The sequence below is a fragment of the Chaetodon trifascialis genome, chromosome 3 (genome assembly GCF_039877785.1).
Source record: "Chaetodon trifascialis isolate fChaTrf1 chromosome 3, fChaTrf1.hap1, whole genome shotgun sequence".
NCBI classification, from domain to species: Eukaryota; Metazoa; Chordata; class Actinopteri; order Chaetodontiformes; family Chaetodontidae; genus Chaetodon; species Chaetodon trifascialis.
In genome coordinates this window covers 32,072,690-32,085,772 of record NC_092058.1, presented here as the reverse complement: position 1 = coordinate 32,085,772, position 13,083 = coordinate 32,072,690, and the positions used below count along the sequence as shown (strand labels likewise).

Genomic DNA, 13,083 nt, shown 5'->3' with positions numbered 1-13,083 from the left:
ACTATGTGCTGTCATTGTGTGTAGCCTGACTGGGGTCACGTTCGTCGGGTCGGTTGTCTCTGTAGTTCCTTGGACGCATCGTTACCTAGTGATTATGGAGCTCGTGTGGTGTGACGGCAAAACACGCGCCGCGTTTCTCCGTTTCAGCGCCCCTGTGACACGGGCCAGGGTCGGCAGGTAGCCGAGCGGGAGGCTCAGCGGCATGCGGTCTGATGTAGAGTACAGCCCGGTGGGAGAGGGGCTGGGGATGCGGGACTTTTGGCTGTATGTGTGGCTGCGGAAGGCGGCGGTGATAGCGGCTTACGTCACCGGCCTCGGCCTGACCCTCATCATCTCCCTGCTGTCCAGACCCGGAACCAGTGAGTAAATATGCGGATGTTTGGAGGGACTGTACACGGTGCTACCACGTTCATGTATCTGTCAAAACAGTACGATTTCCCGGCGAACTGCTGGCATTCATTGCTGATTCATGGCAGCCTCTTCATTGAGCTTGAAGAAAGCTTTTTCTTGCCCCCCCCCCCCCCCCCCCCGTAAACATTGTCAGGATCATGTCTGCGGCATTCAACCATTCAGTGGATATTTAGTTTTGGTTGTAGCAGTCCTTTACTGTCGCTTTCATTTCTTTCTGACTGGAGCTAAAAATCTTGTCAGATCTGTGTGCAGCTGCTTTCTTAGATGGGTTGTGGCATTCTGTGCATGGTTATAATTTGATAATTAGTTTGTATGTAAATGAGAGAAAGTGCATAGAAAGAAAGGTCAAAGCGAGCCCTGCCATTGGCGCAGATCTCAAGTGCTGTTTGTTTTGTGCTCACTCAGCAGTTTTGTCCTGAGTGACACTGGATGACTCCATGAAATGCGTTTTGATAGTTTCGGGCTGAAGATGCTGACTGGTGTTTTTCTGTGTTCCAGGTCTGTTTTCCTGGCATCCCGTGTGCATGTCTGTGGCAGTAAGTTTACAGTCCATGTAGACTTCACCTTCTCCACCCGTCAGTTCTGTACACGCTGGCTGAAAGGTCATCTCTCTCCTCAGTAGATCTGATCAGGGTTCAGTTTGCCACAGCATCCATGCATTTCTGTCAGCCTTCATAACGATTAAAGCAGACTGGTTTTGGTGTCTGTTGGTGTGTAGGTTCTGCCAGTCTCACTGACAGTTCCATAATTATTTATTATTAGTTTGATCATTTTTCCTTTTCATGATCTTGAGAGATTCGTGATTGTCAATTATTACAAACAAGCAGAGTAAAAAATACTTGACATGTGAAAACCATCAGTGACATAAAGTGTGTATGTCCTCACTGTATTTCCTAAATATTTAAGTATCACACTGTTCAAACTGGAGGAAGTTCAACAAAGACAAGGGACGGGGACATTTTGTCTTTCAGAACTAAAACAAGCGTGATTCCATAAAGGTTGGGACACTGTAACACATAAATAAAAAACTGAATCCTTTTTGACATCTACGCAAATGAAACAGTGTATTTAACATTTGAGCTCATCAGCTTCAGTGACTTTTGTGAAGATCTCCTTATTCTGAATTTGTTGCAGCAACACGTTTCAAACAGGTTGGACAGGAGCAACAAAAAACACCTGTTGCAACATTCCACAGGTGAACAGGTTCATTCGTGGTAACAGGTGATGGTATCATGATTTGGTATGAATGGAGCATTCTGGAAAGGCTCAGCGTTTAGTCATAAGCACTACGAAGCACAATAAAAAGCGAAAAGGTCAGTGCCTGAAGATGACCTCTGCGTTCTGACCTCCTCCTCAGGCTGCCTCCATTTCAACATCTAGTTTTAATGCCTTCAGTACATCAGCTGATATTATGCTCACATGTTGCATATTCTTAAATTCATTTGCATGTAACCAAGTTATTCCACACTTTCCAGCCCTACTCCTAATGACAACAAAATCACGAAGTCTTCATTATAATCATGAGATAATAATCTAGTAATAGTGAAAACCCCATCATATTCATGACAAAACCCATAGTTTATGTCTCTCAAGATCTTTTTCTTTTAATTACAACAACAAAATATCATCACATTAGAGAATAAGGGACCGTTACCTGATATGAGTTTGCTGGCTTTTATCCTCAGTTCAACTCAGCATATGTGACGCTGATTCATGAAGATGCTTATCATGAGGCATGGTACACCAGTGTACTTACTTAATGAATGATTATCACATTTCTGATGTGTATAAAGCTAATAGAACTCAGGGCTCCTTGGTTTTGACATTAATCAAATGCAGACTAATGAAAGAACACAGTATATAAGTAACAAGTGTTACTTCAGTTGAATATTAACTCTCCTGTCAGCTCTCAGCATGCCTTTACCTTCGCACCCTCGAGCCTTTGTGTCTCATCTTCTTTCCGCTGTGAATAATAGATAGGAGGGCGTGCTAACACCTAGGGCTGTGCTGCAGATATTGTGTTACAAACTGACCTGGAATATGTTGGTGAGAGCAGCTTTGCATACGGATGTGGCCTACAGGTTGATGTTGGACTGTGTCGTGGCTCATGGCAGCATGGTGTGATGAGTCAGCCACAGTGCGTCATCTCTGTCAGTCTGCCTCAGCTTCCTGTCCAAACACCACAGCTCTTCACTTTGAGCTGTCAAGCTTTGATTGATGTGTTGGTTTTCTTCCAAAGAAATGAAAAATGAATTCAAAGCCCATTTCTAACTCCTCGCTCACTTTGCTAACTAACACACACACACACACACTCACATTTTAGGTCTTCATCACTTTTGGGGACATTACATAGACTTCGTGGAGACTGACCCTAACCTTAACCCAAGTCTTCACCCTAAAATCTAATGATTTACATTACAGGGACTTGGGTTTTGTCCCCATGAGGAAGGTTATTCCCAACAATGTTACTGGAAACAGATTTATGTCCCCCCACCATAAGTAATACACGGCCACACTCACACACATTGTCTCTGTCTCTCTCTTTCTGTCTCTCTCTCTGTCTCTGTCTCTCTCTCTCTGTATCTCTCTCTCTGTCTCTCTCTCTCTCTCTGTCTGTCTGTCTGTCTGTCTGTCTGTCTGTCTGTCTGTCTGTCTGTCTGTCTGTCTGTCTCTCTCTCTCTCTCTCTCTGTCTCTCTCTCTCTCTCTGTCTGTCTGTCTCTCTCTCTCTCTCTCTCTCTCTCTCTCTGAGTGCATGCTGGAAGTGGAGGATGGTGAGAGTGGTGAGTGTCGTGGCGTGCGTGAGTTTCTAACTTTTTTCTCTCTTTTCTATCTGTATTGTGTGAGATTGTTGGATTTGCTGGTTTTGTTGGTGTGTTGTTGGTTCGGGATCGGTTCTGATCGGCCCGGCCAGGAGTCATGTTGATTCCCGGAGTCAGCATGGCAGGGCTGGAGAAGCTCACACGCTGGCATGGAGTCAGACTGTGTCCAGTGGTGAATTGCTCTATGGAGAGCTACAGTTTAGCTGTAGGAGAGATGGTCGGCTATGACAGCGTTAAATCCGCTTCTAGAATGAATAATGGAGTGGTTCTGTTTCTGGGCAGTCTGGATAAAGTCCGTATGGTTGTGGAGCGGGGTGTGGTGATTCAGGGCACCCTGGTTCCGGTAATGCTGCTGTCTAGTCCCGCCAAAAAGATCATTTTGTCCAAAGTTCCCCCCTTTATTATTAACGAGATGTTACAGAAGGAACTGATGAGACACGGACAGTTAAAGTCCCCGATTAAAATGCTTCCTCTGGGCTGCAAGTCTCCGCTCCTGAAGCATGTGGTCTCCTTCAGGAGACAGGTCTTCATGATCCTGAAGAACAACGCTGAGGAGTTGAACCTCCTGTTAAAGTTCAGAGTGGATAACTTTGATTATACTGTGCATGTGTCTTCAGACACAAAGTGTTTTGGTTGTGGTAAAGAGGGCAACCTCATCAAGACCTGTCCTCTGAAGGACAGCAGTGAGTCTGCAGCACCAGGTCCACCAAGTGATAGTACACAGAGTCCTTCAGAGGGTACTAGTTCAGCTTCTGCTGGTGTTGTTGTTTCTGCTGGTTCAGGGACTGCTAGTCCAGTTTCTGATGGTCCGGTTTTTGTTGGTTCAGGGGCTGCTGGTGTCACTTCTGCTGGTTCGGGGGCTCCTGGTCCAGTTGCTGGGGTTCGGGGGCTCCTGGTCCGGCTTCTGCAGGTTCGGGGGCTACTGGTCCGGTTGCTGCTGGTTCGGGGGCTCCTGGTCCGGCTTCTGCTGGTTCGGGGGCTACTGGTCTGGCGGCTGCTGGTTTGGGGGCTCCTGGTCTGCTGCAGGTTTGTACTCTACTGGTCTGGTTTGTGAGGTTCCTTTTTCTGCTGATCCAGTCTCTGCAGGCGCAATTTCTACTGGTCCAGTTTCCGCTGGTCCAGTTTGTAGTGGTCCAGTTTCTGCTGGCATGGTTTCTGCTGGTGCAGATTCTGTTGGTCCAGATTCTGCTGTAGAGGTTTGTATTCAGTCACACACTGAGTGTGTTAACAGTGAACAGGTGGAGGAGGCAGGAGGTCCTCTGGAGGAGGACAGTGAGATGTTGATGGATGAAGACTCTTCTAATAAGAAGAAGAGGAAGGGTCAGAGTGATGGAGGCCAGTCCTCTGGTAAACTGAAGAAGGTTTCTCCTCAGGCTGAGTGCCTACAGTCAGGTAAAAGTGAGGGTGAGGCGGACAGTGATGAGGAGTCTCTGACCTCCTCTCAGATGGGGTCTCACAGGAAGAGCGGCTACTCTTTGACTAGGATTAAAATGCGATTAATTAGATTAATTAATTACAAATCCTGTAATTAATTAGATACATTTTTTTAATCGCCTGACAGCACTATTTCAAACATCATTTTAATGTGTTTAAGAGTTGTGTGATCATCCCTGTTGGTTTCTCTGATCACTCTCTGGTTACAGCGTTCATTTTTATTAAATATGTTAAACCCTGCAGTGCCTACTGGCACTTTAATATTGCTCTACTGGAGGATAAGAACTTCAGGGAAAATTTTACATGTTTTTGGGAAAACCATCCATCCATCCATCCATCCATCCATCCATCCATCCATCCATCCATCCATCCATCCATCCATTGTCTTCCGCTTATCCGGGGCTGGGTTGCGGGGGGAGCAGTCTGAGCAGGGACGCCCAGACTTCCCTCTCCCCGGACACTTCCTCCAACTCTTCCGGGGGGATCCCGAGGCGTTCCCAGGCCAGCCGAGTGACGTAGTCACCCCAGCGTGTCCTGGGTCTTCCCCGGGGCCTCCTCCCGGTGGGACATGCCTGGAACACCTCCCTAGGGAGGCGTCCAGGGGGCATCTGATAGAGATGCCTGAGCCACCTCAGCTGACTCCTCTCGATGCGGAGGAGCAGCGACTCTACTCTGAGCTCCTCCCGGGTGACAGAGCTCCTCACCCTATCTCTAAGGGAGCGCCCCGCCACCCTGCGGAGGAAACTCATTTCAGCCGCTTGTATCCGGGACCTCGTTCTTTCGGTCATGACCCAAAGTTCATGACCATAGGTGAGGGTAGGAACGTAGATTGACCGGTAAATCGAGAGCTTCGCCCTTCGGCTCAGCTCCTTCTTTACCACGACAGACCGATACAGCGACCGCATTACTGCAGCCGCTGCACCGATCCGCCTGTCAATCTCACGTTCCATCCTTCCCTCACTCGTGAACAGGATCCCAAGATACTTAAACTCCTCCACTTGAGGCAGGAACTCTCCCCCAACCTGAAGGGAGCAAGCCACCTTTTTCCGGTCGAGAACCATGGCCTCGGACTTGGAGGTGCTAACTCTCATCCCAGCTGCTTCACACTCGGCTGCGAACCGCCCCAGCGCCGAGTGTGAAAACCACCAGAGGTTAAAAACTGATTCTATGTCATTACAGCAGTGGTGGGACTTTGGAAAAGTCAAAATTAAACAATTTTGTCAACAGTACACTCTAAATGTCACAAAAACCTTGACCAGATCAGTGAAAGCTCTAGAGTCTGAAGTAGAGGAACTCTTAGCTGAGGCGACAGGAGACCAGCGCTATACTGAAACTCTAAAAATGAAAGAGTCTGTTTTATCCAACCTGCTGGGTGTCTCAGCTCAGGGGGCTCTAATTAGGTCCTGCTTCCAGAACGTAGCCCAGATGGATGTTCCTTCTCACTTCTTCTTTGGTCTGGAGCGTAAGAATGGACAGAAGAGGTTGTGTCTGGTGCTGTCTGATCACACTCAAATCCGTAAGTATGCTGTTAATTTCTATAATAAGTTGTTTAAATGTGAATACAGAGAGGAGCTCTCAGTGTCTCAGAGCTTTCACACTGGTCTTCCTCAGATGGAGCAGCAGAGGAACGTAGAGCTGGAGGCAGCTCTCTCCTCAGATGAGCTCTATGCTGCTCTGAAGAGCATGCAGAGCGGGAAAGCTCCAGGAATTGATGGCTTGATTGGCTGTTGACTTTTTGTTGATATTTTTATTGAACTTTTTTGCAAAGCATGTGTGGAAACAGTACCAAAATACAGGCATTTAAACCTGACAGAGATACATAAAATAAGATAGATAAATGATTGTTAAAAATAAAACAAAATAAAATAAACTAATTACAAAGAAAAATAAATAAATAAAAATAAATTAATTAAAGTAATAATAAATAAATAAAATACATAATAATAATAATAATAATAATAATAATAATAATAATAATAATAATAATAATAATAATAATAATATTAATTAAATAAGAACAAAGGACAAAAGTTCAGGAAGTCTGATCCTTTTCCCAGGCCAGGTCTATAAGACCTGACCTCATCCCATGAGGTGCAGTGGTACCCAGGTAGTCAAGAAATGGATCCCAGGTCCGATAAAATAAAATGGGTTTATCCTTCAGTGCTGTCGAGTAAGCTTCAAATGGAATAATACTTGTCACAATTTGTTTCCACTGATTGAGAGTGGGAGCTTTATCAGTGATCCATAAGGCCAGGATACATTTCCGGGCACAGTGTAGCAGAATGTACAAAAGGTCTCTGTTGCAAAAGTCAGCAGGCAATTCATCATCTAGTCCCAACAGGCAAGTCCTTGTGCTCAGATGTAGAGGTCGCTTGAAAATTACATTAATCTGTTGAACAATTATAATCCAAAACTGCTGGACATGAGGACAGCTCCACAAACAATGAATAAATGATCCAATAGCAGATTGACATTTAGTACAAAGTTCTGACAGAGTCGGATTCATTCTGTGTCTGGCTTCAGGAGTGATATACAACCTATGCAAAATCTTGAACTGCCTCTCCCAGGCAGAGTTAGACACCAGGACCTTGGAGGGCTGGCCGCACAGGGCATCCCAGTCCCCAGGTTCTATTGTACCCAAGTCAGATTCCCATTTGCCTTTTACTTTAGCAGAATTATCTACATTGAGATCACACAGACTCTTATAAAACATCTTAGTGAAAGAGTTAAGTTGCATATTATTTACCAATAGGGATTCTATGGGAGAAATATCCAGTCCTCCAGGGAAATCCTTCAAATTACACAGAATGAAGTTACGCACTTGTACAAATTTAATGAAATCCCTATTAGTGACCCCACATTTACTTTTCACTTGTTGAAATGTAAGAATTGAGCCTCCCTGAATCATGTCCCCAACAACTTTAATGCCCTTGCGCTTCCAGCCAGCCAGGCCAGCCTGAAGGCCAGGTTGAGTCAGGGTTTTCATGAATAGGAGTTAACAAAGAGAAGCAGTTACTATATCCTTCCATTTTCCTGACTCGACACCAAATGTTAAGCATATTCTTTAACAGCACATTGTCTTTTATTAGTGTTGCAACTCTGCCAGGAGAGACATATAACAAATTCCGCAAGGGGATCCTACCTAAAGAAGCTGATTCGCAACTGAGCCAGACAGAATCAGGGTCACCGATGAACCATTCCAAAGGAAACTTGAATTGTGCAGCCCATAGGTAAAATGTAAATGAAGGTGCTGCTAAGCCACCCTTTTTAATAGGCAGACAGAGAAAACTGTATCTTAATCTGGGTCTCTTTTTACACCAGATAAATGATATGATAGCACTATTTAATTTTGTAAAAACTTTCTTTGACAATATAAGAGGCAACATCTGAAAGAAATATTGGGAGACGTGGGAGGATATTCATTTTGATCAAGTGAATACGACCTAAGAGGGACAGGGGCAGGCCACACCACCTATCAAGGTCCTGTTTTATAGTTTGTAAGAGATGGGCGATATTTAATTTATATAGATCCTTTAAACATGGTGAGACTTTTATACCTAGGTAAAGAAATCCTGCTGGAGACCAGCGAAACGGATGTGAGATGTTTGGGTCTAAAGTTTGTGAGCCACAAAGGGGCATGGCCTCACTTTTAGAAAAATTTATTTTGTAACCAGAGCCATAATTATCAATTAGTTCTGTCAATTTAGGGATGGAGTGTGCAGGGGAGCTTAAAAAAAATCAAAACGTCATCAGCATACAGTGAAATTTTATGCTCATGATTATTTAAGGAGATTCCTCTAATACTAGTATCTTGTCTAATAGTGGCAGCTAAAGGCTCCATAGCTAGTGCAAATAACAGTGGGCTCAAGGGGCAGCCCTGCCTAGTACCCCGTTTAATCTTAAAATTACTAGACCTGAGCCCGTTTGTGATTACAGCTGAGAGGGGCGATGTGTACAAGATCCGAATCCATTTAATAAAAACTTCACCGAGGCCAAATGTTTGGAGTGTGAAAAATAGGTAGGGCCATTCCAGCCTGTTGAACGCTTTTTCTGCGTCGAGAGAAATAACCAATGCATCTGCACTGTACAGGGAGGAATGCTGAATAATGTTAAGCAGGTGTCTCACATTGTGTGAAGAATATCTTCCACGTATGAAGCCAGTCTGGTCATTGGCAATAACAGTGGGGAGAACATTTTCCAAGCGTTTGGCCAGAATCTTCAGAACACTTCAGATGGTTTCCCCTTTTTTAGTACCAAGGTGTTATTAGCCTCCATGAGAGATGGAGGGAGAGCCTCAGCCGCAAATGAGGACTGCAACATTTCAATTAAAGGATTGGCTAGAATGATGTTAAACTTTTTATAGAATTCTTCATTGAATCCGTCAGGGCCTGGGGCTTTGTTGTTGGGGAGTAGCTGGATACAATTCTTAATTTCACTCAAAGTTATTGGTTTGCACAAATCGTCCCTCTGTTCATCTGCAATTTTTGGTAAATCCACCTTTGCAAAAAAATCTGTCATATTTTACCTTGAGAGTGGATTAAGCTGTGAGGAGTATAACTGTTTATAAAATGTTTTAAAAGTGTCGTTGATTACTCTACTATCATAATTATGTATGCCAGTTGAGTCTCTGATATATGAAATGGGGGCCCATTTCGAAGAAGATTGGCCAGATATCGATTAGGTTTGTTAGCAAACTTATATATCCTTTGCCTCATGAAAAACATGGATTTTTCAGCCTTCTTTGTTAATAAACTCTCTAATGCCGCCTTAACCACTTGTATGTCATTTCTTAGTTCTGCTGATGGAGAAGAGTTGTATTTAGTCTGAAGTTCATGCAGTTCCAGCTTAAGTTTCCTTTGCTCTGCTCTGCTATTCTTTTTAAGCCTAGCGGTGTAAGATATAATCAGACCTCGAACATAGGCTTTCATGGTATCCCATAGTAGCCCAGCAGAAACATCAGGAGTCTTATTCTCTTTAAAAAAAATAGTCCAATTGCACTTTTAGAAATTTCTCAAAATTGGGGTCATGGTTCAGAAACGCACTGTATCTCCAAGGTCGCTTTGACCAATAGGATTCAAATTATTTAAGGTTATATAGATAGGTGCATGATCTGAAATAATAATATCTCAGATAGTGCAGCTCTTAAGATTACTTAATGAAATTTTGGGGGTGAGGAAAAAGTCGATTCTACTGCATGTTTTGTGTACACCAGAATAGAATGTAAATTCTTTATCATTAGAATGTAAAACACGCCAAGTATCCACTAGATTGAGTTCGCCATAGGTATCTAGCTCTTCTAGACATTGAATTTTGTACTGACGGTGATTTGTCCATCACTGAAGAAAAGTAACAGTTAAATCATCAGCTATGACTGTGTTCTCACCAATCCAATCAGCAAACAAAGAAAAAACTTGCGAAATAAAGTCATTAGACTGCACTGGAGGGAAGTAAATATTCAGAAATGACACCAATTGACCATGGAGATAGCCCCTTAACATGACATATCTACCAGATTCATCAGAAATCATTTGGACGTCAGATAAAGGTAGATGCTTATTTATTAGAATGGCGACACCTCTGCTCTTGCTAGTAAAAGATGAGCTAAACACCTGCCCAACCCAGTCACGTCTCAGCTAAGTGCTCATTAACAGTTAAGTGTGTTTCTTGCAGGAAGGCTATATGCACTTGTTCTTTGTGTATACTTCCCACATTCCAACTGCACAATTTCAGAGTGGGTCTATCACTAGCCATCTTGTATTAAAGAAACTATCCTGACTACATGTGGGAAGAGAAGAGAAAAAAAAAAAAAACAGAACTCCCTGAAGCTAGACTAAGAAACTTAACATAGACAGAAAATAAAAACACTGCTTTGCTAACATTTAAAACAGAACTATGTACAATGAACAACAAGCAAAGATAACAGGTAGACATTGGGGTCAGACTTTGGTCTCACCCATCAGGGGTGTGAGCTAACCTCCCTACTTAAATAGAGGAAGATGCTGGACCAGCTATCAAACTCCTTGCAAACCTTGAATTTGTAACACATCTCAACTGCTGGCCTGCAGCTCTGATCAGAGCAAAAAAAAAAAAGAAAATGAAAAATAAATAAATAAATAAAATAAATAAAATAAGATAAACAAATTACAAGTCAACAGTGAGCTTGTGAGCAAGGAGAGAGAAAAAAAGGGATCCATTGCCCAGAAAACATTAACATACAGACTATGCAGCTAGGATATCCATATAGCACATTCAGTAACATATAGCAGATCTCCTACTGACAACAGAAGAGAGTGGAATAAACAAAATTAAGAGACAGCCGTGTCGGTCTCAGAGCCATGTTATTGAGTTTTATGCTCACCCGCTCCTCTAACAGTCAAACCTGGTATTTCCAGAGAAGTTCAGTAGATGACCACTGTAGCATGTTGTATATGAAATGAAGGGAAACTCTCAGTCAGCAGGGAACATGGGGGAAGATCCTCTACGCTGTGACTCTTTATCCAAAAAGGCAGCCACCTCTTTAGGATGTTTAAAGACTTCCTGCCCGTTGTGCTTAATCCTGAGCACGGCTGGGTACAGCATGGTGTAGGTGATCCCTCTCTCCTTAAGCTGTTGTTTCACCTGGTAAAATTCCTGTCGCTTCCGTATAACGGCAGCGGAGAAATCCTCAAATATCATGATTGGGGCGCTGTTATATACCAGGGACTGTGCTTTCCTCGCCGCTTGCATGATCCGGACTTTATCCTAGAAGTTGTGAAGCTTTAGGATAACGGCCCAAGGTCGCTGGTCGGGGGGTGGGCGGCGTGCGAGGGTGCGATGGCAGCGATCCACCTTAACAGACCCTCCTTTGAAGCTAACCTTCAGTAGCTCCGGCAGCCAGGTCCTAAAGAAAGCTACGGGGTTAGCGCCCTCGCTACCTTCAGGGAGCCCGATGACACGTATGTTGCACCGCTGGCTCCTGTTCTCCAAATCATCAATCTTGTCCATGGCCGCCTCCAGCTTGCTCTCGACCTCGGCAAGCGGTGTCCTCGGAGTTTGAGATGCGGCCTTCAGCCTCTGTAATCCGTGTATCTAGTGTAGCGATTTTAGACAAGCAGGCTTTGAGTTTCTTCAGAACCGGATCGATCTTTTTATCAAAGGAAACCTCTATGCCTTCAAGCACTTTAGCAGTTATTCTTTCCACTGTGGAAAGAATAACTGTCAGCGTCGACTTGACCGAAGAATGGCCGTGTGTAGTCTGCCATGTTATCTTGACTGCTCTGAGGCGACTGATTCCCTGCTGATTTAGCGGATTTCGCGATAAGGTTGTGTGTGATAGGCATTCTCTTACTTTTAAACTACAATGTCCGCTCACTGTGACCACGGCAAAAAATAAGCTAAAGGATGCCGAGCTGCTGGAGCACAAGTAATGAGCTGCTACTCCGACATTTGCGTCACGTGACCCCCACCTGTTGACTTTTATAAATGTTTGTGGTCTGTGGTGGGAGGCGACCTGCTGGCAGTCTTGAGTGACAGTCTTACCCGAGGGTGTCTGCCGCTGAGCTGCAGGAGGGCAGTTCTCACCTTACTGCCTAAGAAAGGTGACCTGCAGCTTATTAAGAACTGGAGGCAGGTGTCATTGCTCCGGTTGAGCAGGATGATGGAGCAGCTGGTTCAGCGTGATCAGACCTACTGTGTTCCAGGCAGATTAATATCTGACAACATCATCTTAATTCGAGACCTTTTAGAAGTTTGTAACCTGTTTGGTCTAGAAGCGGGAATCATATCAATTGATCAGGAGAAAGCTTTTGATCGTGTTGAGCATGAGTATTTGTGGCTCACTTTGAAGGCCTTTGGCCTTGGTCCTGGTTCTATTAATAGTGTTAAGGTTTTGTATTGTGACATTCAGAGTGTACTGAAAATCAATGGTGGTTTGAGCGCCCCCCTTTGGGTTCAGAGGGGAGTGAGACAAGGCTGTGCGCTCTCTGGCATGTTGTACTCGTTGGCCATTGAGCCTTTGCTGCACAGACTCCGATTGGACCTTCAGGGGCTGACTATTCCAGGCTGTGCTGCACCTTTAAAACTGTCAGCATATGCAGATGATGTGGTCGTCTTGGTGGATAACCAGAAGGACATTGACGTTTTGGTTGAGGATGTCACCCAGTTTGGTCGGATATCTTGCCAAGATTAACTGGGACAAAAGTGAAGCCCTCAGTGTTGGCGTACTGGAAAAGAAGCTCAGGTTGCCAGGGGGTTGTTAAAGAGGGGGGGTTCCTCTGAGCTTCCTCTCCAGGATGCCAACTGTAAATTAATGTATCATGTGTTTGTCAGACTCTTGAACAAAGACAAACTGAACGAAAAAAGTGACACTCCATGGAGAGCCCGTTTGGGGTACAGTGACAATGCTGGACCTGAGTGAAGAGCACTGTACAAACCACCATT

The 13,083-nt window shown here is 44.3% G+C and overlaps 1 protein-coding gene across 1 annotated transcript in view; it reads left to right on the top strand.

Moving 5' to 3' along the window:
- cyb561d1 (cytochrome b561 family, member D1) overlaps positions 1–13,083 on the top strand; it is a 17,494-nt gene continuing 4,411 nt past the window's right edge. The window contains exons 1-2 of the mRNA XM_070959846.1: positions 1–359; positions 910–947. Coding sequence (XP_070815947.1) covers positions 203–359; positions 910–947 — 195 coding nt within the window. The 5' untranslated portion in view covers positions 1–202. The remainder of the gene's footprint in view (positions 360–909; positions 948–13,083) is intronic.